At 54.0% G+C, this 25,162-nt stretch overlaps 1 protein-coding gene across 2 annotated transcripts; it reads right to left on the bottom strand.

Moving 5' to 3' along the window:
• Positions 1 to 58: 58 nt before the first annotated feature.
• Positions 59 to 23,175, bottom strand: SCN4B (sodium voltage-gated channel beta subunit 4). 2 transcript variants are annotated; one of them, XM_067751177.1, is made up of 5 exons: positions 23,052 to 23,175; positions 11,135 to 11,307; positions 9,944 to 10,172; positions 8,102 to 8,231; positions 59 to 3,737 (listed from the first exon to the last, which is right to left on the bottom strand). In XM_067751177.1, the coding sequence occupies exons 1-5, from the start codon at positions 23,101 to 23,103 to the stop codon at positions 3,644 to 3,646; spliced, it is 678 nt and encodes a 225-aa protein (XP_067607278.1). In that variant the 5' UTR covers positions 23,104 to 23,175; the 3' UTR covers positions 59 to 3,643. The 2 variants fall into 2 exon arrangements, with proteins under 2 accessions (XP_067607278.1, XP_067607277.1); XM_067751176.1 differs by lacking the exon at positions 23,052 to 23,175 and adding an exon at positions 18,924 to 19,323.
• Between the last annotated feature and the right edge of the window lie 1,987 nt (positions 23,176 to 25,162).

Raw genomic sequence — 25,162 nt, forward strand, 5'->3', positions numbered from 1 at the left:
GCAAGTAATAAAACTGGGCCCCAAATTCCAGTCAGCCAGAAATAGAAACCCCAACCCGTTTCTATTAAATATAATTTTTATTTCATCCAAGGCAAAGCTAGATAAAACTCTACAATGCAAAACATGTTGTCAAGGCAAGACAGTCTGATCACATTCATTCTGTGCTTGAACACAAGTCAGTGCTGGGTGTGTGCACATCTGCGCCTCCCAGGAGGCACCTGCAGATCTGAGGCCCCCCAAGGCCCGTTTGTGCTGCATTGTTTGGATCTATAGTTACATAGGAAATTGACTATGAGTATTGTCATCCAAGGCAGAGGAATAAACCATGCATAAGATAGTCAAAAGCACTGTGTATCGGGTGGGAGGGTAAGGACTCCCACCTGGGACAAAGTAAAGTGAAGCTGTAGGATTTTCCCCAGAGAAGAGCCCCCTCCTGGCACTCCCTCCCCCCAGCACTCTGATGGCATCTGTCTGTGACAATGAGACAGAGTCACGGCGTTACGGAGCCCAGGAGCACGGCTGATCTCCCCCTCTGTCTCCTATCCTTTCTCAGCCTCCAGATGCCCCAACGGATATAGCTCTGGCCAGGGAAGATGGCTCCCGAAACGTGCAGAACCTCCCCCATCTCAGGCACACTCAGCCTTTACACACACCTCCATACACCCCGACGTCCATGCATGGCCCACCCACCCCACAGCCATGCATTTCCACACACGCACGCCACCCAGGCACACCCTCAGCTGCCCCCATCTCAGGAGCTCGCTCTCACCCCCTCCCTGAGCTCTACCGGCCCCTCTCCCAGACCTCTCCAGCACCCCAGGTTCCTTCTGGCTGCCTTCTGCTCAATTCCTGCACCGGGAGAATCCCAAGGCCTGGAATGCTCAGGTCCTATGCGGGGTCAAGGACGGGGAGCTGGGAAACGCTTCGTCTACGGTCTCCTGACCTTACTGTCAGCATAGCTGCGTGTGTCCAGAGCTCCCAAGTTCAACTTTGTGAACGGCTCTCTCTAGCCCACAGGCCCTGAAAACACCCTCACCAGCCCCTGGAGACCTGCACTTGCTGAGGGTCTGCCTGGGAAGATGGCTTTGCCCACACATCTTCTACGGCAAATTCATGCCAGGGTTTCTCCATGGCTATAATCCCGGCCTTGGCGCAGGACAGTGTTTGTGGTGGGGACTAAGTTTAGCATCCTCAGCCCCCACCTTCACTAAATGCCAGTAGAGCCCTCAGGCATTGGGCAGCCAAAAGCGTCCCCGCTACAGTCCCAACCACCTCTACTGAAAACCACCAAACAAAAGCCATGCACAGGAAACTTTAAGCATCAGAGCCAGGGTTCTAACATTACAAAGACTAAAATAATTCCAAGGGGGAGGGGTGGGAAGAGAGAGACAGAGAAGAGAGAGAGTGTGTGTACGTGTGCGTGTGTGTGTGTGAACTATGGGGATGGGACACAGAGATGAGGACAGGACAGACTTGGAACCGTCCCTCCAATTATGACACCTGGACTGCTAGATCCCTGTTGAAGCCAAAAAAGATTTTTAAACCAAAACCTGCCAAGCCTCACAACAGTCCTGTGAGGTAGGTATTATTACACCCATTTTATAGATAGGGAAAGCTGAGCCCAGAGAACGTGCATGACCCGCCTATGATGCTCTTCCTCTCCCCCACTCTGTACGCCTTGGCTTCCTCTCAAGGGAGTAACAGGAGCACAAGACACTCTGCCCTTCCAAATGCTAACGCTGGGAAAGGAGAAGCAAGCACTTTTGCGTGAAGGCAGCCTACGAAGTTTCCCGAATGACTGGTGGCTCTTGTCTGTCTGCTCCCAAAGCCGGGAAAATCTGAACCTGAGCCCAGGATGGGTGGAGGAGGCCGCAAGGGACAGAGGCAGATCTCAGTGGGACCCTGCAAGCCCCTCAGGCCGGGCAAGGGTCACAGGTCACAGCCGTGGCTGCCCTGCAGGCACTCCTGTTCCCCCTCCCCAAACCTGCACCCTTGGGGACGCTCGCCGCTGCTTTTTGGCAGGGAGGGTCCTCAGGCAGTCCCCACACACTTTGGAAAAGGGGGCTACTCCCCTCTCATCCCTCCCAGGGGCCCAGAGGACAGAGTGTCAGGAATTCAACAAGAGAGCGAGGGGGTGGGAGCAGATGGCGGATTCCTCCATGATCACAGCCCCGGCTCCCCTCACTTCCCCAACCCCACAGGGACAATACCACGACATGGCCTGTAAGGGGCCCACGGGAGCACTTGGCAGACGCCTCCAACACTCAGTGGCTGGCCAGCGGGCTATTAACGACACAACTCCAGCTCCCTGGTCCCCTGCCTGACCCTGGGTGAGGGCAGCGGGACCCTCACCAGGGCCCACCAGAGCTGGCTGTTCCCTAGGGGCTGAAGCGGGGAGGGAGCGCATGAGCCAGGACTCAGGAGCTAAGGCACAGTCTAGCCCCACACGCAAGGGGTGTGCAAACCAGTGCGTGGAAAAGCAAAGGAAAACCCTGGGCACTCTCTCCCTGCACCTCCCCAACCCTGGGGTGAGAGCGGGGCACGGCTGAGCAGGAAGCAGACAGAAAACCCAAGGGCCCTCTCATCCAAAGCAACAGGGTCCCCGAGGTGAAGGCCAGCCTTGACGCAGGGATGGAGATGAACAGCCCTGGGCAGGGAGAAGCTGGAGGAGCACAGGAGCAGCTCCTCAAGCAAGATGGCGCCACCTGCTGCTTCAGGGGAAGAGGAGCAGCGCGGAGCTGGCGGCGAGCTCCCAGCAGTGGCCATGGTCCTGCCATGCCGAGGAGCAGGGCCAGCCAGCGCTGGCAGGGCTGGGGTGAGCGTTCCGTGGCCAAGAGGCCCACCTCTGCAGCCCTGATCCCCCAAGGAGAAATACTAGGAAAGGTGTAGGTGGCGCCCCGGTGCTCTGGGAAGGCCTGAGGGACCCTGCATGAGCCCTCAGGGCCCAGAGATCAGAGGAGCAGACTAGGTGGGCTAGGACCCCCCAAGACCAGGGTGGCAGCCCTAGATGGGAGGGTTCAGAGACTGAGCAGCTTGGGGTCTGGGGGTGGGGGCAGAACCAAGACAGGCAGGCAGGCACCCGGGGGTGGGGGGAAAGGGGAGTTCCTCACTAGAAGGACGTGGGGCAGCAGGAATCCATCAAAGCCTCTCACTGTAGGACCCTCCAGCAGCCTCCCACCCTCGGATCCCGTACAGAGTCCTCTGGCCACTCCCACCATAGAAGGGTTAGTCCTCCCTACTCAGGGTCCAGCTACTGGGGCAGCCCTCCCCAACCCCCCCAAGTCTCTCACAAAGAGACATCTAGAGGAAAACCAAGGCATTCCCTGTCCAGGGTGGGGACACTGAAGGAGACCATCTACCCAGGTGTCGGGGGACCGGCCCTCCACACCGCTCCAGCCCCTCCTTTCCTTTCCTGAACCTTCCACAGGGCCCCTCCCTTGGCCAGCCCTTGTCCCTGGGGAGCCCTGGGGGGGAAGGGGGTGGGGCAGGCTAGACAGGACCCCAGTTTCTCCCCGCCCGGAAAGACTACAGTTTGAGCCAAGCAGCAGATGTCTCAGGCACGTGGGTTCACGGACACGGCTCAGGCATCAGTTTCATCGTTAGAAAGCGAGGCTCCCGGCGGCTGCTTGGCCCCGAGCAGGGCTCACACTTTTTTTGGTGCTTTCTCTTCCGCCTTGGAGCCAGGTAACCCATTCTCTGTATTATCGTTCCCTGACGAACTCACGAGGCACTCCTTCCTGAGAGGAGAGAGGAGAGAGGGGGGTGCTGGTGAGAGGAGGAACCCAAGTGATGGGTAAATGGTAGAGGAGGAGCCATGGTGCCCTGGGCCAGTGCTGGACCCTCTCCCTGGCCTTCTGTAGAGCTATGGTAGCCAGAGGCCAGGTTGCCTGACCTCTCTTCCTCCATATCCTCATCTATAGAATGGGTATAACGATGGTCCCTTCTTCATGGGGTTGCTGGGAGGAGTCAGTGAGCCCTTGGAACAGTGCCTGACCCACAGGAAGGTCTCAGTAAGGCTAGCATCACCCAGTCATCTCAACGTGGCAGAAGGCAAGGGTACCAGGCGCTGTTCCTAGGGATCAGTGCTGAGGGGCAATTGTCCGGCTGTGCCAACCCAAGGGTACAGGCCAGTGGGCAGTATGCCAAGGGCAAAGCGCTCCTCACCCAGGGCCCCGCAGGCCCTTCCTCCTGAAGCTCACTGTGACCAGAGGTAGAAGAACGAGATGGAAGGGGCACAGCAGATGTGAACAGGGGGTGGTGGGACAGGGCAGTAGGAAGGAGAGATGGAGATGGAGAGATGGAAGAAGGCGGAAGACACCCCCCAGGAGCATCAACACCCTGGCCACCCTGTGCTGGACATGCTCCAGTTTGAGTATAACGCCCCCCAACAGCAGTGCCCAGGCTGCACAGGGCTCTCCAGGGAAGACCTGACTGCTACCTCACTCCCACCTTTCAGCTCATGAAAACCTCCAAGTCTTTTTCACTGCTGTTGTCGCTAAACTACATCTTAGCCTCACCCTGGGCTTCTATACCTGGGTTTGAGGCCTTCAGGAAGGACTTAACATTTTGTCCTCATCAATTTCATCTTGCAAGATTTAGTCCATAGCTCCAGCCTCTTAAGATCCTCCTAGATCCAGAAAATGGAACCCTCCTACACTGCTGGTGGGAATGTAAATTGGTGCAGTCACTATGGAAAACAGTACGTAGGTTTAGTTTTTTAAAACTAAAAATAGAGTTGCCATATGATCCAGCAATCCCACTCCTGGGCACATATCTGGAGAAAACTCTAATTCGAAAAGACACATGCACCCCAATGTTCACAGCAGCACTATTTACAATAGCCAAGACATGGAAGCAACCTAAGTGTCCATCCACAGATGAATGGATAAAGAAGATGTGGTACATGTATACAATGGAATATTACTCAGCCATAAAAAAGAATGAAATAATGCCATTTGCAGCAACATGGATGGACCTAGAGATGATCACACTAAGTGAAGTAAGTCAGACAGAGAAAGACAAATACCATATGATATCACTTATATGTGGAATCTAAAATATGATACAAGTGAACTTATCTACGAAACAGAAACAGACTCACAGGCATAGAAAAAAAAACTTACGGTTACCAAAGGGGGAGAGATAAATTAGGAGTTTGAGATTAGCAGATACAAACTACGATATATAAAATAGATAAACCACAAGGTCCTACTGTATAGCACAGGGAACTATATTCAATATCTTGTAATAAACCATAATAGAAAAGAATCTGAAAAAGAATATATATGTATGTATGTACAACCGAATCACTTTGCTATACACCAGAAACTAACACAACATTGTAAATCAACTACATTTCAATCAAAAAAAAAAAAAAGATCCTCCTAGATCTCAATTTTGTTCTCCATCCAATATAGTTGCTAGGTTTCTTATATCACTCCTAGTGTAGTTCAAGTCTTAATAATAACAATGAACAAACAGAGCCCTGTGACATACCACTAAAGACCTCTATTCAGATGGGTCTATCTATCATCTACCTATCTATCTATCTATCTCAATACCTAAGGTATAGTCAACCTGGCCAATTCCTATCCACCTAACGATCCATATTTCTTTACTAAGACCCTACTGGCTACCAGGCACCGTATCAGGCTAGAAGGGTGTCCAACTGACATGGTGCCTGCTCTCCAAACACTTGCAGTCTTCCAGGGGACATGCTATTACACAAGTAATTGCAATACAATGTGGTAAATGATAGGATGGGGGGCATAGCAGGGAGGGACTCAACCTAGGAAGGCTCCTTCTAGGGTCAGGGAAGCCTCTTTGGAAGTGTCCTTTAAGCTGAGACCAAGAAAGATCAGCAGGAAAAGAGGGAGGAGACACTCCATGCAGAGGGAAATGCACCCACATGTGAAAGCCCAGAACTGATCATGAGATGCTGCCCCACACCTCCCTTCTTCTCGGGAAGAAGCCACATCTCTGCTGTTATGCAGGCTTTCCTTGCTGCTCAGAGAACCTCCTCAGGCTTCCCCGTGGCTTGTCTCCCACCTCCTCACCCAGTCCCTGTGCCCACCAAGGCCACACCCTTTCTTCCGGGTCCTCTGATGGAGTCAGGCCCTGCAAGCCCTCCCCAGCTCCCCTGCAGTCAGAGGAAAGCCAGTCTCAGCCTGGACTCCCAGGTCCTCAAGAGTCTGTCCCAACCCCCTTCGCAGGTTTTTCCTCCCCTTCCTCCCTATCACACCCCCCAACTCTCTCAACAACAACAATAAATGCTTTGTTCCCCAGAACATGCTCCTTTCCCAGACTCTCTGTCTTTGCTCTCAGTGTTCCCCACCCGGAACACCCTCCTCTTCACCCTCCCCAGGGCTTAAATCATATCCATCTTGCAAAGCTGATCACAAATGTCTCTTTGGCCAGAAATCCTTCCCTAGTATCTCACCCTCTCCTGAACCCCTGCGGCATTCTCTCAGACCTCTACACCAGCCCTAATCCCTCTGCCTCATGTTACAATGATTTGTGTACATGTCTTCTTCACAGAATCTCATTCCTTCCAGAATTTCCTGCAGCACCTGGCACAGTACCTTGCACACAGCACCTCAAAAAGAGTCACCGAATGAAAGAACGACTGACTGAACTCTAGATCCACCGCATGAATCAGCAGGGTATGGTGGCAATGGTTGAAGCTTCAAAGCAAACAAGTCAGGATTCAAATCCCAACTCTATCACTTATTAGCCTTAGTCAAGTCACTAAACCACTCTGAACCTCACTTTGCTCAACTTCAAAATAAAATTGTACATATTTTATTTAAAAATGCCTGCTGGAGTACCTAACACACGGTAGGCATGCGGTGAATGACAGGAAGTATTACTATCTGTAGCGTCCTGATCCAGCTGTGTGTTAGCAAGAAAATGTTAGCCTGCCTTGTTTTGGATGAACTTGTGGCGGCTCCCAAGGATCACTGTTTTCTTTTCTAAGTGCTTTTAAACCATATGCTGAATAATGTGTTCTCCAAATTTGCTCGCCATCAATAGTCAGACTGATTGTTAAAAACAGAATTTGGTCCAGCTCCATGCTCCTGGCCCCTCTTCAGATCTCCAAAACCCTCCCAGCCTCTGGCCATGATACAGGTGGACAACCCAAGAGTTCATCATCTCAACCAGTGCCTCCCTGCTCCCCCTCCCCTCCGCCGTTCTCTAAAGTCCCTCCCTGCCATCAGCTGCCTTCCCTTCTTACCAGTGGAATTTCTGCCCTTTCAAGCCTAATTCTTTCTTTCGACAGAGCAGAATGAAGCCAACACCAACAGAGCATCTCCCCCTTCTCTCTTCCTCTCCTTGTTACTCTCACCCTCTCTGCTCCAATGGCAGGCCTGCCTCATCTCATCTTTCTTGCCAAGAACACAACTTTCAAATGCCTTCTGCCTGCTCTGGTTTTGCAACATTCAATTTTGGAGCCTGCCTGTTCCAGCAATTCTGGGCCTGGGTCGCACCCTTTGCACCTCCCCATCTTTCCTCCCCTTCCTCTTACAGATATCTGATTTATACCTGAATTTATCCTAGGGCTTCCTAGGTGGCCATATCAGCCTTTTCAGACTGTTTTTATCTCCCTCATTAGGATTTTCAGAATTTCACAATAAGAGACTCCCATCACCCTAGAAGGATCTTCCCATTTTAGAGCTTCTGTACATGGAATCTTATATTTTCCCTGATCTAAAAAAAAAAAAAAAGGCATCTTAAAGCCTTTGGTAGGACTTTAGATTTAGGTGGTACAAATAGAGACAGGCTAACGGGATGGGCAGGAAGACAGGGGAATGAGGAAGAGCAAGTGGGTTGTATTTATGTTCTCAGTGAAGTCAGTGCATTAACAAACACCTACTGGGAGGATGGGGAAAAGGAAGTGAGATTAGGGATGGGGCTGGAAGATGGGAGGAGGGTGGCAGGGATAGGGAAGAGAGTGAGAGAATTAGGAAGAGAGGATGGGATTAGGAGATAGGCAGAAGGATGAAGGGCAGATGGGGTAGATGACGGTGGATGAGAAGATGCTGGGAACACCTATAATATGAGAGTGGGTGGTGGGCTGATGGGAGGACAGGAGTCAACTCACTTCTTCTCCTGAGTCTTCTTGATAATGAAGGCGATGAACTTCTTAACCAGCAGGATGAAGATGAGGAACCCAATGACCCCGCCCACAACAGCCAGGATGATGAGTGTCACTGTGTTGTCCACTTCTTCCACTTCATGGCCAGAGCAGGGAGAGAAGGGGGGTGGAAAAGGGGAACAGGAGTCACCATGGCAGCCCAGCAGCTCCAGAGCCTCCAACCTGGGCAACTGGGACATGCCCCCCTCAGGCAGGAAGCAGGAGAAGCTAGAATATGGCATCCATCAGGCTAGGGCATAACGGGAAGACAGCCCTCTCCCCCGACACTCTGCACATACGCCCTCCCGCAGACACCCACACAAGTTCTGGAATAACTCAGACTCAGGGACCACAGCACCCAGGTTTGACCTGACCCTCAAACATGAGACTTTCACTTGCCTCTTCCTAGGTGTCCGCTGCCCATGCAGAAGAAATTGAGAATCTCCCCGTGACATCTCTTATGTGATCAGAAGGTACTGGAGCCAGGCAGTCTGGATTTCAGCTACAGGATTTCCATGGTCACTTACTAGGGGGTAACCTAGAACTGGTCACTTAACTCTTCTAGCCTCAGTTCCCTCAACTGAAAACTGAACCCCTGACTTCCCAAACCTTCTCCACCCACAGTCTCTCCCATCTCTGCTGAGAAAACTCCATCCTTCTAATTGCTCTGGCCCAAATCCTTGGAGTCATTCTTGACTCCTCTCTTTTTTACAAACCCCCATATCCAATCCACCTGAGAAGCCTAATGGCCCTAACTTCAAAAATTCCAGGGCTTCCCTGGTGGCGCAGTGGTTGAGAGTCCGCCTGCCGATGCAGGGGACATGGGTTCGTGCCCCGGTCCGGGAAGATCCCACATGCCGCGGAGTGGCTGGGCCCTGTGAACGATGGCCGCTGAGCCTGCGTGTCCGGAGCCTGTGCTCCACAACGGGAGAGGCCACAGCAGTGAGAGGCCCGCGTACCGCAAAAACTAATTAAAAAAATAAAAATAAAAAATTCCAGAATCATGAGCATCTCCTCTGTAGAAATTCCACACCATCTAGGGAGCAGTGGACCCCCAGGCACACAAGAAACACAGAACGATCAGGATCCTTAAGCAGATTTCCTTCCTTTTTCTCTGCTTCTGCACCTCCCTAGCCTTCCAGGCTCCCCCCTCGTAGATGCCCACCCAGCCTAACTCCTCCAGCCCTTTCCCTAAACACCGCCAGTGTCTGGGATCAGGTGACATCCTCATCACACGCTTCCTCGTTGTCTGTTTCACCTGTGTCAGAATGAAACCCCACCAACTGGGACTTAGGCTCCAGAGGGAGAGATCATTCTTATCAGTCGGTTACATGCTTTGCCCCTGTTTCAATTATGTGTTTACCTGTCTTCTGTCCTACCCTGACCTGTCAATTCCTCGAGAAAGAACACTGTGTATCATTCATAGCACTCTTTGGTTTGATGCCTGGCATCCAATCGGCTGTCGCTAACAGAATCCACAGTAATAATCAGCACATACGGAGAACTTTACAAAACACTTCCGTGTAGTAGCTTCTGTAACTCTCACAACAACCCGAAGCGAATGCAGATTCTACAGATGAGGAAAACAAGGTTCCGAAGGCCTAAATGTATATCACAAGCTATTCAGGGGCAGAATAAGTATTCAAGCTAAGTTATTCAAGCTTCCAGATGTAACTCCAGTAGCTCTTGAAAGCATAAAGCGAAAGAAAACACCAACGTGGTCCATTTCACCATTACACTGAATTGGGTACCCACCCCCACCCCCGTCCTTCCAACTTTACTGCCCTTGTCCCAGGCCTTACTGCATACGTTTATCAACAACTTGGAGGAAGATGGTGGCCTGGTGCTGAAGATAATTCTCCTTGGGGTTCTTCACGTGGCAGGTGTATTTGCCCGTGTCGCTGAACTCCAGGTTCCTCAGCAGAATGGAAATATTGTTCATTTTCTCCTTCACAGAGCCCTCCAGAGTGATGCGGTCATCATCTTTCAACTTCACCTTGGGGTCTGACTTCTCATTCTTCACGATCCCATCTATGAGCTGTGGGGGGGAAGAGGGGAGCCAGGAGGTGGCCAAGAAAGAATCAAGGTCCTTTCAAGAGTCATGACGTCACTCCAGCCCACTCCTTGGGTATCTCCCTGGCCAGGTCCAGGAAGAGCCCTCCCCCAGTCGTTTCCTTCCAGTATCGATAGCTCTGCCTGTCTAACCTGAAGTTTACTGGCTTCAGGCTAAACCCACTTTCTGTTATTAAGGTCTCCCTAGAATGTAGCATGCTTTTACTGTTCTCTTCATAAAAGCCTTTTAAGTAACGAATCCTGCAAATACCACACTCGTTTCCCTCTATCACTCCCCCCGGCCTCTGCTGACGCCACATCCCATCTGTCTGATTCTGACCCTCCACCAGGACGTGGATCGACCCCACAGCACTGTGCATCGGTACCCTCTGAATTCAGCGTCTAATTACATCCAGAGTTGGTGTCTTGTGACTGCTGGTCCCCTACTAGATTGCAGAGCGAGTACTCAATAAACACCTGCTGACTGCCCCATCCCCACCCGTGGCCACAGCCCTGGCCCTTTCTCTTCTCCACCTTGCCCTCCCATCCTTCCAAGTCCTGTTCCCCAGCCCTCCTCCGATTTGGACTCTCCTCATTCCCCCTCTCCAAGTCTCCCGAAGGTCTTGTCTCTCCTGTTTTTACATTAAAGTATTAATTTTTATACAAGCTAACCAAGTTTCAGGTATTTCTTCACACGAGACAGAGGACTCTAGCCAAGAATTCCAACAGACCTCAAATTCTGGCAACACAATCTAAGCATCCTTCCCACTTAGATCCTTCTAGACAGGCTCCAACAACAATACTGGGAGAAAAGGTGACGAAAGGTCCTGGGGACCATCACCGTGGGGTCAGGCCAGAAATGACCAGAACCTGGGATGGGAGCCAGGGGTGAGGCGACAAGGAAGGGAGGAGGATCTGAGCTGTCCTGTCCTTTCCCCGCCTACTTACAATCTTGAATGTATCACTGCTGTTGTAGGACCACCAGAAGCGCAGGTTCTGGAAGCCAAAGCAGCTGGTGAAGGTGCAGGGCAGCAGGATCTCCGTGCCGTTGACAGCGTAGATGGTAGCGGCCTTTCCCACAGATACCTCCAGCGACAGGGACACAGGGACCAGGAAGAGACCTGTGTGAGGGGCACCACTTCCCTTAAAACCCCATCGGGGGCTTCCCTGGTGGCGCAGTGGTTGAGAGTCCGCCTGCCGGTGCAGGGGACATGGGTTCGTGCCCCGGTCCGGGAGGATCCCACATGCCGCGGAGCGGCTGGGCCCGTGAGCCATGGCCGCTGAGCCTGCGCGTCCAGAGCCTGTGCTCCACAACGGGAGAGGCCACAGCAGTGAGAGGCCCGCGTACCGGGGGAAAAAAAAAAAAAAAAAAAACCATCGGAACCTCCAGGCTGGCGGCCTGGAAGGGACCTCTCGGATAGGGTAGAGTGGCTTGGTCAGGCTGAGAGGTCTCTATCACCCTTGGTGTCAATATCAGGAAGATGGTTCTCTTTACTTCAACGTACACTGCCTGGGCCACCGCCGTGATTCATTCTCCCGCTTGGGCTGAGCTGGATGGACTTCCGAGCCAGTTAGCAGCCCTTGGGGCATTCTAAGTGACCACCAGGAGTCACCCCAACCCAGGAAACCCGGGCCCCTGCCTCCATGCCGCGAGTCCTCGCCCCCTAACCTGCGGATGCTGTCCCTGCATCGCCCCCAAGGGCAGGACCCGCGCCTCCCGTTCGCGCTGGGAATTTCCCCGAGGGCTGTGCGCGGCATCCCCGTTACGTTTCCGGGATTGGGGGTGGGGTATTGGGAGGCTGAGGGGGTCCCGTGAGGTGAAAAAGACGAAAACGGCAGCAGCCACTCATCACCGACCCTGGCGGCTCCCACCGGCCCCAAGGGGCGGAGAGGTAGAGGGGAGCCTCGCGCTGGACCTTGCTGAACCACCGAGCGGGACCCCGAGAAGAGAAGGGAGACAGGGCGGGATGGCGTCCAGAGGGGTGGGGTGGAACAGAGCACGTCTGGGCATCGGTCAGCAGCATCGAGAACCGAACGGATAAAGCAATAACACAGAGAAAGTCAGGGCAGAAGACGCTTTGTGGAAGCCGACTGCGGGCAACCAGGTGCACGCAAGCGGGGTGCCTGGAGAGGGCGCTGCACACTCCGTCCCCTCGTGACCCGAAGTGGCCCATCCTGCCCCCCACTCCCCGCAGCCCCACTGCGGCCTCTTGTCCTGGGAACATCCCCCGAGCCCTACACCCCCGCCCCTGCTTCTTTCCCACACCCTCGCATCAAAACCACCCCTACCGCTTGAGCAGGTGGCAATCGTGAATTTCCACTCGTGGCCCCCGGGTTCTGCCTCATGAGTTCTTGTAAGGAAACCTGGAACTCCTGTCCTACAAAGTCCTTGAGGATAGTCCACCGTACCTCAAGGTCATGGGGAAGAGGGGTGTCGGAATCAGAGAGTAGCTCTCCTTGCCCCTAGATGAACCAGGCACCCAGGGTCACCCTGGGTGAGGACTCAGAGGGAGTCCTTCTCAGCTTTCCAGTGATCCTAAGAATAATGACCTTTTCCTGGGCCGCTTGCTAAGCGGATGCTTGCTAAGGCTTGCTAAGGCTATGTGTGAGTAATCTCATATCACCCTCACCTCACACCTGTAAGGGGGGCTTATTAATCACATTTTACAGGTGGGAGAAATGAGGCTCAGAAGAGCAAAGTGCCTTGTGCCTTGGCCAAAGTCATACCACTTCTAGAGGCAGCTGAAATCTGAACTGGGGTCTGACCCCAGGTCTAGTGGGCAGTTGAGAGCATCCATCTGGCTGTACCAACTCCTATGCCAAAGTTTCCCTGGCATCTCTTCCCAGACTGTAATTTCTCTCAACTACTTGGACCTCCAGCCTAGAGCTCCCAGAGTGTAAGAGCTAAAGGATCCAGACTGATCCATGTTACAGACACTAAGTTGCCACTGCCTGATTTAAAGACAGGACAACCAAGACCTAAAAGGGGAGGAAACTTGGCTGAACTGACTGGGTTTAGTGGCCGAGCCACTTGAGAACCCTTCCAGGCCAGGTCAGCTCCCAGCTCTAAAGGCAATTCCCAGAACTGCCCTGGTTCCCAAGACAGCCAGGGTCAGTCTTTGTTTTAAAGGCCACCAACCTTGCTCTTTCTCCCATCCTCATCTCAGGGAAGGACCTCTTTCGTCAAACTTAATTCCCTCGTGGTACATCATAAACCAGCTTCCTCTTGTTTTGCCCACATGAGATAATGATGCCTGGTACCACATGAGCGATGCTTTTTAAATAGGGGAGGAGTTCCCCGGCGGTGGGGAGCTAAGATCACACATGCTGCACGAAGCCAAATAAATAAATAAATAAGAGGAGCTCCAAGGAGAGCTGGCAGCCCAACTCTGCTCTCAGGGCCCCCCTCAGCTTCTTCATGTCCACTTCACTTCTGAAGGCAAAGTGGACTGCTCTTACCACGAAGCTCAGAGATAACACCCCGGGTCCAGGATCCCCTGCCACTGTCAACAACTGCTGATACTTACTCAGCAATTACTATGTGCCAGGCACATTTAACCTTCACATCCATGCTATGAGTGGTGTACTGTGATACCTCCCTATTACAGACACGGCAACTGACCATAGACAGGTTAGGTGACTTAACCTAAGATCAAAAAAAAAGAAACATTTCTAGCATCCCAAAGCCCCAAAGCAAGAAAGTCCTTCCTTACATCCTTAAGCAGCAGGGTTTGCCCACCTGCTGGGTTCCAATTAGTGCTGAGAGGTCATTTCAATTAGCCTTCATTCTTTGATCAGCTCCTCTGTGCCAGGAATTGTTCTAGAGCAGTGGCTTTCAAATTCACAGAGCGTCAGAATCACCTGGAGGGCAATTACAGCTAGCTCTGTGGGGGAGTTACTGATCTAGCATGTAGAATGGAGCCTGGAAATTTGCATTTCTAAGAAGGTCCCAGGGAATGCTGTGGTCAGGGATGACACTTTGAGAACCACTGTGCAAGAGGATTGCTACCTGTTAACTCCAAGTTTTATTAGAATGCCAAAAGGTAGGTATCATTTTTCTTATTTCACAGGCAATGAAACTGAGGCTCAGAGACGTTAAGTCACTTGCCCAGGGCCACATAATAAATGGTGAATCTGAGTTGAGCACCTATTATAAAATAGGACAGGCACTTTACACGCACTGTCCCATTTAATCCTCATAATAATCCTATGAGGTAGTTAGTTATTATTTTTATCTCCAATATACAAAATGAAGAAAAGAGGCTGAGAGAGATTAACCTGCTCAAGGCCACACAACTGGTGAGTGGAATAAGCAGTGTACCGACGGCACTCTGCTGTCCACCCCTTTGTGACGGTGCCTCTCCAAGAGAACAGTGCTGTCAGGGCCAAGCTCTCCTTAGCACTCTTGGTTTTCTTTTTCTCTCTCCCCTCCCCCAACCCCCTGCCCCAGAGGTCTAGGGATGGGAGACAGACATGAGATCACCCTCCAGCCTAGAAGATGGCATTCTGATCGGAGACCCCAGCTTTGCTGCTCTCCCCCTACCGCCCCCGCAAACCAAGGAACAGAGTACAGAGCTGTGACAGGGAAGCTCTCGGGAGAAGGCAGCTTCCTGATGGCTACAGTGCTCCCTTGGGGCCTGAGCATGTGCTCCAAGGATCACCACACCGCCAGCCTCCAGCGTTCGGGATCCTGGGGAAGGTGGCGGGGAATGCAAGTCAGGGGCCAAATCCCTCTCCCCAACCTCAGCCAGAATGGGCTCTCCAAGAGCACCAAAGATACACATCAAAAGTGAAATTATTTGACTGCTTTAAATAGAAGCAAAAAAAAAAAAGAAGCAAAAAAAAAAAAAGTCCAGAACAGAGGAGAAAAGTATTTCTTTAAGGTCTGGCTGATGACAGTGCACATTTCTGCCTGATTAGTGTGTGCCCATGTGGATGACTTAACTCTAATACAATCGGGACTCCCCGACTCTCAGAGTGAAGCATTGCCATTTCCATCGTAGCCCGGAGGGGACAAAGGAAAGGCAGAGACGTTTCCACGGAGAAGTTCAGAGCCCTGCCCGAGTTAAGGCATCAGAGAGGTCAAACAAGCCTGGCTTCTCCACAGCACGCCCTCCCAGCAGGCAAAAGTCCTGCCAGCTGTGTCTGGGAGACTCGTGCACAGGAAAGCCCAGGGGCCTGCCTCTTGTACCTTCTCCCCTGTGAGCCTGCGCTGCGGGGAGAGGAGGGAGCAGGGGCAGGTATAAATCCACTAGAGGACCCCGAGAGGTACTTCAGCCAGGGTGGATGGGTCAGCAGACACAAGGCAGGCCCCACTCTGCCCGCTGACCTTGAGAAAGTCAGAGGTGCCATAGCCCCAAACCAGGGATGGCTGTCTTTCCTACATTCTGAGCTTGGTATAACATGAGCTTATAAAACACGAGAAGGGGGCTTCCCTGGTGGCACAGTGGTTGAGAGTCCGCCTGCCGATGCAGGGGACGTGGGTTCGTGCCCCAGTCCGGGAGGATCCCACATGCCGCGGAGCGGCTGGGCCCGTGAGCCATGGCCGCTGAGCCTGCGCATCCGGAGCCTGCGCATCCGGAGCCTGTGCTCCGCAACGGGAGAGGCCACAGCAGTGAGAGGCCCGCGTACCGCAAAAAAAAAAAAAAAAAAAAAAACACAAGAAGGGCTTCAGTGAGTCCATCCTCTGGCCTGGGCACTCTGCAGGTGGAGGCTAGTGTTTAAAGGGAGGGAGACAGAGGTGGCCCCCATCACAGGTCTAGATGTAACCAAGGCACCCCAACTCAATGACCAGTGTCAGTCAACAATATCTCCAGGCCATTCACATGCTGTTTTATACTTTCACCTTGTATTACTTCTTGGAGGTAATTATTTCCATGTGGTTATTTCCTTAGATAAAGAAGGACTTCCTTTGCTTTGTCCCAAACTAAACTCTTCAGAATTTCTTGTGTGTGTTTCAGATTGAGGGCCTCTTTCTGGCATCGTGGGATTGATGAACAAGTCCTCCTACTCATGATCTTGTGGAATTCAATCCTAAGCCCCTAAGCCTTGCCTTTGCTCACTGAAAGACCCTAACCATGGAGCCACTCTCAGAGCAGCCGTTTCCTTTGCTGTTTACTGATCGGCCCCCTCCTATATCATCTGGGTGCTGCGGTTTTGTCTAAGGATTGACTCAGGCCTCCCATTTAAAGTAAAAATGTGTTGGGTACATGCAAATGTTATCATTAAATACACCAGCAGGGATCTCAGGGCTACCATCAGACCTTCCAAGGCAGATGCCAAGGCAGAAACATTCTGCCACCTTTTCCCACATCCGGGGACAGTGACACCCACCTTGGGGTGGAGGGAGGAAAGAGGGGCAGCGTGGTGCCCTCTCTAAGTTTAGCTCCCAGGGCTCTCCTGGCAGGGCAGGCGGAATCACAGCTGACGTTAATAAGGAAGCTGATACACTCTGGCCCCCGGGGGAGTCAGACAGGCTCAAAGTTAGAGCTGGGAGGCAGAAAGTGGGCCGAGGTCAGCAGGACAAGACCCCTCCTGGGGTGCAGGCCCTGGGGGCCGTGGTGGGGGGGGCAAGGCTGAGCCAGGAAGCCCCCTGGGCCCAGAGACAGAGGAAAGATTTCAGCTCCCTCACCCTAGGCAACCTGCCTCCTTCCGGCCCACACTGAGGGGCTTTGCCGGGATAGAAACATGCCCCTGAGACAACACTGGATGCTCAACAAAACCAGCTCTGCAAGCAAGTCCAAGCAGAGTGCCCATCCCTCCTCCTGCAGGCCACGGAACGGGTGCACTGGTGCAGCCAGCCCGTGGCTTATGCAGAGAGCCCTACACCCACAGCAACAGGGCAAAGCGGGAGGATCTGTACCTGGGGTCTACCTAGCATGCTGGTCCCACCAGCCAAGGCAGGCATTAGGGCTCGGGAGACCCCACAGGCCTGCATCTCCTGAAGAAGAACAAATCCCCCGTTCCAGATTCAAACCTGGGGTCTTTCTCCATTTCCCCCCTTTCCCATCCTCTTCTCCTCACTTACCCTTTCCTTTTCCTTCCTCTGAGTGGGACTCAGCACCCTCTCCTTCATTGCCTTCTCGTTAAACAAGCCCTTAATAAACACATACCAAGGGAAAGAGGGTGGGGCAACATAGCACCCTCACAAGTGATCATTACACAGAGGTCACAGTAATTAAGCAAATCAGGGAACAGGAAGGGGTGGGTAGGACACGTACATTACCAGTTACATGCTTAGGAAGGGACTGGTACCCATTTTATCCTCAACTTCGCAGTTGAGGATAAAACGGCCATGGCCACAGTGGGAACTCGGGCCGATCAGGGATGGGGTGAGGGGCAGCTAGTGTAGAGTGGCCCTGTGCCTAGCCCGTGAAGAGGAGCCTCAGTCCTACAGAGGCCCACTTCCTAGGGTCACTGTGAAACCAGCACATCTGTGCCTAAGCTACAAGAGAGAACACCAGTGACTTCGATCCAGCTGTGGGGATGTAATAACATCAGTGGCTCCTGAGTGCAAGACATCCTCTATCCCCCTCCTCCACCAGGTGCCAACGTGACGGGTCTGCACACAGTTTACATTTGCAGAAGCAGCAGTGACCGCCCTTAAAGGCTTCTGTCTCCCTGTTTACAGCCCAAATGCCTACATGGTGTGCCTGACCCGGCGAGGGGGGAGCTGCCAGAAGCCAAATGTGACTAATATAAACAGGAAGCGGTGCAGGTGCCGGAGATGGAGTCGGCTTACATTGAAATCCAGCTATGATTTGTGAGGCATTCTGGCCTTAATAAATATCATCCCCCAATCTGTTGGAGTTTGACGCTCGAAACTATCGCGTGCATACTAATAGATAATAATCTGTTCCTTCTGTGTCCTCTGGATGTGCCCCCTCCGTCTTCATACTCATCCCAAAAATGAAGAGCCAGGAGCAGGCTAAACAGGTTCCCCCACACCCCCATGGAATCTTTACCTAAGAAGAGGGATAAGATCCTTCCTAAAAGGGGGCTTGGGGAATTCCCTGGCGGTCCAGTGGTTACAACTCCGACTCCACACTTTCTCTGCCGAGGGCGCGGGTTCAATCCCTGGTCCGGGAAATAAGATCCCGCAAGCAGGCGCGGGCCAAAAATAACTAAATAAATAAATAAATAGGGGCTTGAACTGTCCTCCAAGTCCCTTCAACCCCATCCAGTCTGCAGGGAAGGCAATGGGCACTGGGGGAAGTAGAGAGCAGAGGAGTCAAACAGAAAAAGGACCAGGAGGAAGGGGAGCTCCCCCACCCCCAACTGGTGCACGCTACTGCCTGGGCAACAAGCATCCAAGTTGCAAACGGCTCTGGGCAGAGGTAGAAACCAGCATCCGAACAAGCACACGTTGGGATGCAAACCCACCTGGCATCCCCTACACCCAAGGCAAAGACACCCTCCCCCAGCACGCTTAAACCTCCGAACTCTGGGCCCCAAGATTCAGCTTTAGAAGCCCGGGGCTGAAGGCACCACAGACAGCAAAGAACTAATCTCGGGGCTGGCTGGCCGGATGGGGCAGGGGACGGCGCACGGTCCCCAGGGAGCTCAGCAGTCCGAGCCCGCGTCCGGCAAGAAGCGGTAGCCGCGATGCTCATTCCGTGCCGCACTCCAAAGCCCACCCCGTCCAAGGCGCTGCTCTTTTAAGTGTCTCCTCCTCTGGGGGAAGGTGGGGGAAGGGTGGGGGAAAGAGGCAGAAGAAACCAAGCCGGGGCTGCCTTACCCAAAAGCCCAGTGCCCAGCCATCTCGCCCGGGCTGCGCCTCGGTGCCCAGCCCCGGGCATCGTGCTGTTCTCTGCCGAGCGCACCAGGGGCGCGGGGACAGGATACACAGGTCACAGCCGCGCTCGCAGCCCTCGGTCTGCAGTCGGCCCCGAGGCTGCCGGGGAGCTGTGCGCCGCCGGCCGGGGCTCGGGAAAGTTGGCGCGGAAAGGGCGAAGAGGGGGAGGGAGGGAGAGGAGGAGCCGGCTGCGGGAGCAGCCGCGGAGGGCAAGGGGAGGAGAAGGAGGGGCCCGAGGAGGAGGACCCGGAGCAGCAGGACCTCCGAGCTAGTGCAGACGCGAGCGACGCTGCTCCTCTGCTTTGGAAGCGCTCCAGCCGCAGAAGGGGCGGTGGCCGCCGCGGAGCCCCGGGCGCCCCCGCCTCGTGGTCCCCGAGCCCCGGGAGCCAGCCGTACCGGCCCCACCACCACCACCCCTGCTTCCGCTCCGGCTCGGGCTGGGCGGCTGCGGCTTCGCACTGCAGGGCCGCCCTCAGCCGCGCGCATCATCCCGTGCGCTGAGCTGCCAATTAGGAGGATAGTTTGGGGAGGGGTAGAGATGGAGCTTTTCGGCTGTTGGAAGGCTGTGATGTTCTGCTTTGAGGAACACGAGTAGGGTAGCGGCTCCCTCTCCCGGGGCCGCGAAGGGACCGCTCGGATGCCCGCAGCCAGCACTGCAGCAGCCGGCGGGCGTGTGCGGGCTTGTCCGCCGCGGCCGCCGACCCGCGAGTGTGCAGCCTCGCGAAGCCCCGCTGTGCAGGGTCCCGGGAACCCGGCTTCCAACTGTAAACTACCCCCGTCACCGCCCACCATCCTCTCCCACTGCTTCGTGGACTCCTCGAAAATCATGATGCTCCTAGTTAGGGAACTCCTCGAAAATCATGATGCTCCTAGTTAGGGAATCGGCCAGACACCACCGATCGGGTCCAAGCCCCGCTTCACCCTCCCGCGGCACCCCTACTTCTCATTTTTCCCACCTAGGCCACTCCCCTCAGACCCTCCCCTTTTACCCCCCTCCAAGGGTGTCCTGAGTCCTTCAGAATCCTGGAGGACTCCCTTGGCCTCGCCTCCCTTTTGGGGTGGGGGTCGAGGAGCCCAGGGCAGATGTCCGGGCTTGGTGGGGGTCGCAGCCAGGTCAGAGGGCTTTTTCCCAGACCCTCTTGAGTTACAAGTGACTAGTGCTACTTGGGGTGGTTTGGTGACTCATGTCTGCTATCCTCCTCAGCAGCCCCTTCCCAGCCATCCCAGCCCCCTCCCGCCACCACAGGGCCTGTCTGAGGTCCTGACCCTCCAACCTTTGCCTGTCTGGAGACTGGTTCAGACCTGGAAACCTGCTCCCACTTCATGGCCTGACCTCTGCTACTGCCCCCGCACCGCCCATCTTCTTAACCTGGGGTCCCTGGGGGGCTTCAGAGATCATGGACCCCTTGAGGTTGTACTGGAAATGCTGAATGTCTCTCTTTTTTTCCAGGGGAGAGGCTGCTCAGTATAGCTGTGATAGTGGTATAGGGGCTCTGGAGTTAGGCACTGGGGAATCAAGTCCCAGCTCCAGCATATGTTGTCGTATGACCTTGAGCAAGTTATGCAACCTTCTGCAGCAGCTTCATCTGTAATATGGTGAAAGTGACGATATTCACCTCATGCAATTGTTAAGAGCAATGCCACCCTTAGACCTGGGCAACAGGGGCCTCAGCCCTGGTCTCCTGAGTTTGGAGGGCCTCACTCTGGCCCTCCTCTGGCCCTATGCCTCCTCACTGGAAAAGTGTTTCCTGGGATAGAAGGGAGGGTAGTCTATACACCTCCTCTTCTAGACCATGCTCCGAACATCCGGGACCCTGGAATTCCCTGTTCACATGACCCGATTCCGAGCAGGCCTCTTCCCCGGGTCAATCCTCTCAGGAGCTGCCCATGCCGGATGTGCACCCCCAGGCCGGGGCAAAGGGCAGCTGTTTACAGAGGGTGGGAAGTGGATGGAACTTGACATGCAGATGGAGGGTTCCCAGGCATGCATGAGAGAGACCCTGTCCCAGCAAGACCAGGGAAGAGTGGACCAGAGAATGGCTTTTGGGCCTGGCCTTAAAATTAAGACTGAGGAAAATTCATCAAAGGTGGAGGATAATAGATGAGTTTTAACACTTTGTTATCTTGATTCATAACTTATATTTAGACATATATGTAATTATCATTTGTGCAGTTGCCCCAGGCCTCACAAACATCAGATGTGGACCTATGAAGACTGGATGAGATATTATCATACGTAAAAGTGCTAACAGAGTTCTAGGCATAGGGTCAGCCCACAGTACATTTTAGCTCTCATTATTCTCAAAGAGGTCTGTGGCCCTAAAAAGGCTAAGACTCTTCCTGTCTCCAAGTTTGCACGTTTACCTCCTCCTTCTCTAGGAGCTTCCAGACACTAGATCCACAGGGCCAGACATCCACACTGCCCACTTTATTTTTACAGCAGGGGTCAAGTTTCTCAGAGCTGGAGGCTGATTTGAGACAGGAGGTGAGTCAAAGGGAAGGAAAGTGACCCCTGCCCAGAGAAAGGGGAAGGGAGGGGACAGCATTCCCTGGATATCTTTAGACCCTGGGGACACAAAAACAGGCCAGCTTCCTCCGCACCCTCCACCTTCTAGGCTGCCTCGCTGCTCACCAATTCTTAGAGCCAGAAGGGTCCTTAGGAAACCCACACGCCTCCCAAATGAAGAAACAGGCCCAAAGAGGTAGAATGTGTGGCCCAAGGTCACAGAGAAAGTGATTCTTAAAGTCAGAATTAGAACTTCCCCCATTATTTGATTCCCTCCCTCCACACCCCCAGCTTTCCTCTAGAGAGCAGGAGGGCTCCACAGCTGGGCAGGAAAAGTGCTTGAAAGATGCATTAGCGGCTAGAGGAATTTCACATTTAGAGAGCACTTTCCTCAAAAATTCTCAAAACCCTAGTGCATCCATCAGATGGACGGGCACTTTGGCCCTTTCTGCGCCTCCGGCTGCAAGTCCCTAGAGGACAGGATGGTGGTTTGGACACAGCCCCCTGCTGTGCCCAGCAGGCTGGCTTCGCGGTGGTGGGGTCCTGCACACTCAGGTCCTGGGCAGCCTGGCTCAGAAATACCTCGAAGAGCAAGTTTTCAGGGATACAGAGACGGACTGGACCCTGAGCCAAGGAGCTGCCAGGAAGCTGTTCTCAGGTGGGAGGAGATGGGCCTAGATTTAAGGGGAAAGGAGATTTTTCCAGGGGGGTGGGTGTGCGGGGGAGGGCTCAGGGTCTTTGAAGCAGTTAGTCCAGCAGTCCTCTCTGAGACCAGGCAAGCCTCTGGGTTCCTGCCCTCCGCCTCCACCTCAGGGCCAGGATGGGAGCTAGGAAGCAGCGCAGGTATGAGGTTCAGTGTGTGGTGGGGAAGTGACACGGGCAGAAATGGGGGCCGAGCTCCGGCTCCCAGCCTCCGGGAGATGCTTTTATCCAGGCAGGTACTCAACCCTGGGGGTGGTCCCACCTTCCACCTACACCAGGGCGGGTAGGTGGAAGATTCCATCTCTGTCAATTCTCAGAAAGCTAGCCAAGACCCCGGCAGGGGAGGAAGGGAGAGCTCCGGTGAGGCCTCCAGAGCTATTTTGGGAGGAGTTCCTTCTAAGTAATAAGAGCCTGGCAGGGAGCCTCCTCCCCCTCTGGCTCCCCTATTGCCCTTGCCCTTGCCTGCCTCTCCCCCTCCCGCATAAGCCCTCTTGGCTCCTGTCGGGGCATTGCAGGTAACGGAGCTGGACGGCAGCCACGCTGACCCGGCTCAGAGAGGCAGAGAAGAGGGAGCTCTGCAGGGATCCATCCCCCCGCAATGCCCCCACCTCCCAGCCCCTCTCCCTCTGACCTCAGATCACTCAGATCGACACCAGGAGCTTATAGCCCAGTTATCAACAGGGCCCCAACCTCAGGACAGTGGAACTGCAGGAGCCGGGATGCTCTGCATACAGTAACTTAAAGTTGAATGCTCCCAAATCCTTCTGCCTCTGGGGTTGGGGCTGGGTGGATGCTACCTGGCCAGGCATTTGGGTGTCTCCTTCTAATGCACCTAGGTCTGTTCCCTGCCCATCCCGACTCACCATTCCTGCCCTCCAGCTCAGCGCTCACTTGCCTCAGCCACAGTCTCAGCATCCACTGAAGTTTGGCAGGTGCTGAGGGGGTTAACAGGACAGCATGCACCAAACCAACCCGCAGGCACGTGGCTCAGCAGCCCAGCAAGGAACCAGTACTGGCCCCCTCGCCCGCTGCTCCCCAGCCCACCTCGAATCCGACCTGGAGCAGCGATGAACTCTTCCTGAGCTCTCCTCACCCATCTCCACTTTCTCTAAGGGCTCTGGGCGCACGCACCTCCTCCATCCCTCCCTTCCTCTTTTTCTGTTTTCTGCCAGGTTCTTTCCAAACATCCCTTCAGGCAAAGGGGGGTGGGGAGCCCCAGACAGATGAGCTCATTGGGAGGAGGAGGGCAGAGGGAGGAGGGAGCTAAAACATCCTGACCAGGGAGGTGCTCACTGGACAGTCCTAAGCTGGAGAGGGGCATGTGCCCCCTGGCAGGAGCAGGCGTCTGCTTCCCTCACTGCAGCTCAGAGATGGGGTGAGTCCTGGGCATCCCTTTATTCTGGGCCACTTTGGGGTAGGGCGTGAAGCCCCATGGCAGGGTCTCAGCCACCCTACCCAGCACCCCAGAGCTGTGTTTACCTCTGTGTTTCATGGATTACCATGCCCCACTGCTTGTCCATCATGGGAGGATGGGGGCTCAGGAGGGCTGGGGGTCGGAGGCATTGGGAAGGTTTATCATTCATTGTAGGGGGACTGCCTAGTCAGCTGAATGGCTAGATGTCCTCCTGGAACCCTAGACCTGGTCCTGCCGCTGAACTGGGCGCTGGGACAGACTGACCAAACCAGAAGCATAAAAAGGTGCAGAGCGCCAGGCAGGGCTCCCCTAGTGTTCAGGTCCCATCCGCTATGAATATTTTAGTGTGAGAGCAGTGGATCTTGCAAAGTGAGAGGAGAGAGAGGATGTGGAGTAGAAGAGGAGATATGGCAGGGACAGAAGGTCAGGAGAGATGGCCGAGAGGAAGGGAAGAAGCATGGGAGCAAGGGAGAGTCTGCCTGGAATGAAGGGGAACCTGGGGAAGTTGGAGTGAGACACAGGCCGAGGAGGAGGGGTAGGGATGGAGACAATGGTCAGCAGGTGAAGAAAAGGTTTTATAGGTTTTCAGAAACCAGGAGAGGAGAGGGTGGCCAGCGGGAGCCAGAGCTGTTTGCACAGAGCTGTGGGGTCAGGGGCCAGGCCAGGCAGGAGGTGGGATGTTAGAGACCCACTGGGAAGCCTTTGCCTCTGCTTCCAAACACTTTTGCCCATCTCTGGCTGTCCACGGTCATTTTGAGATTGGCTCCCAGTCACCCTTCCCCCACCCACTCCTAGGTCTCTGGGCTGCAAGAGGCCAGTCCACTGCCCTTTCCCAGTCACAGCCTGATGTGATTGATGGCTTTGGCATCGCTCCACCCTGGGTCTGAATTCTCTGCTATTTTCTGTGTCACCTTGAGTGTACCCATAACTTAGTATAACAGGTCTCCTCATCTGTAAAAGTGAGAAAAGAATGCATATTTGGGGAGTTGTCCTGACTACTGTCAGCTGATACACATAGAATATTGAGCTCAGGGCCAGGCACAGAGTAGCTACTCAGTAAATGGTGTTCATCCTGATTAGTCTAGCCAGCTGTCACTCACCCTGCTACCACCCCGGCCCCACCCTCCAAACACTTTGAGGCTGGATATGAGCCCGCCCATCCCACAGCCCTTCCCAAGAGCATCAGCTCCTGTGGAGAGCCCACAGGGTGTGAGCCTGTTATGGGACAAGGATGGAAGGCTGAAGACTTTGACAAAGCTGGGAGGGTGAAGGGAGGAGAAGGCTGAAAAGATTGTCACCATTTTCTACAGTCTTGACTGAAGGACAGGGGAAGCTTTGCCCCAGCTGGAGGGTCAAAGATACAAGTTAGACTTGGCCTGATCTTTGGAAAGAAGTTCCTGAGGGTTCCTAACTCCAAATTTCCACCCTCTTCCGGCCTATTTCTCACTGTGAATAGGGGCTCGCCACCTACCCTCTCCCCACCACCATCGCTAAGTCGGGTAAAGATGCAGCCTGGGGTAGAGCGTGACTGAGTAACAAGGCAGAGGGACAGGAGTTTGC

The sequence above is a fragment of the Pseudorca crassidens genome, chromosome 9 (assembly GCF_039906515.1).
Source record: "Pseudorca crassidens isolate mPseCra1 chromosome 9, mPseCra1.hap1, whole genome shotgun sequence".
NCBI lineage: Eukaryota > Metazoa > Chordata > Mammalia > Artiodactyla > Delphinidae > Pseudorca > Pseudorca crassidens.

Bases quoted from the DNA above. Each gene is read 5' to 3' on its own strand.
- SCN4B (XM_067751176.1), bottom strand. From the start codon at position 18,984: ATGCCCGGGGCTGGGCACCGAGGCGCAGCCCGGGCGAGATGGCTGGGC. The intron at 11,308-18,923 runs GTAAGGCAGCCC...CCCCTCACACAG, and splicing joins GCTGGGCACTGGGCTTTTGG to GTCTCTTCCTGGTCCCTGTG. The intron at 8,232-9,943 runs GTATGCAGTAAG...CTGGCCATGAAG, and splicing joins CCTCCAAGTTGTTGATAAAC to TGGAAGAAGTGGACAACACA.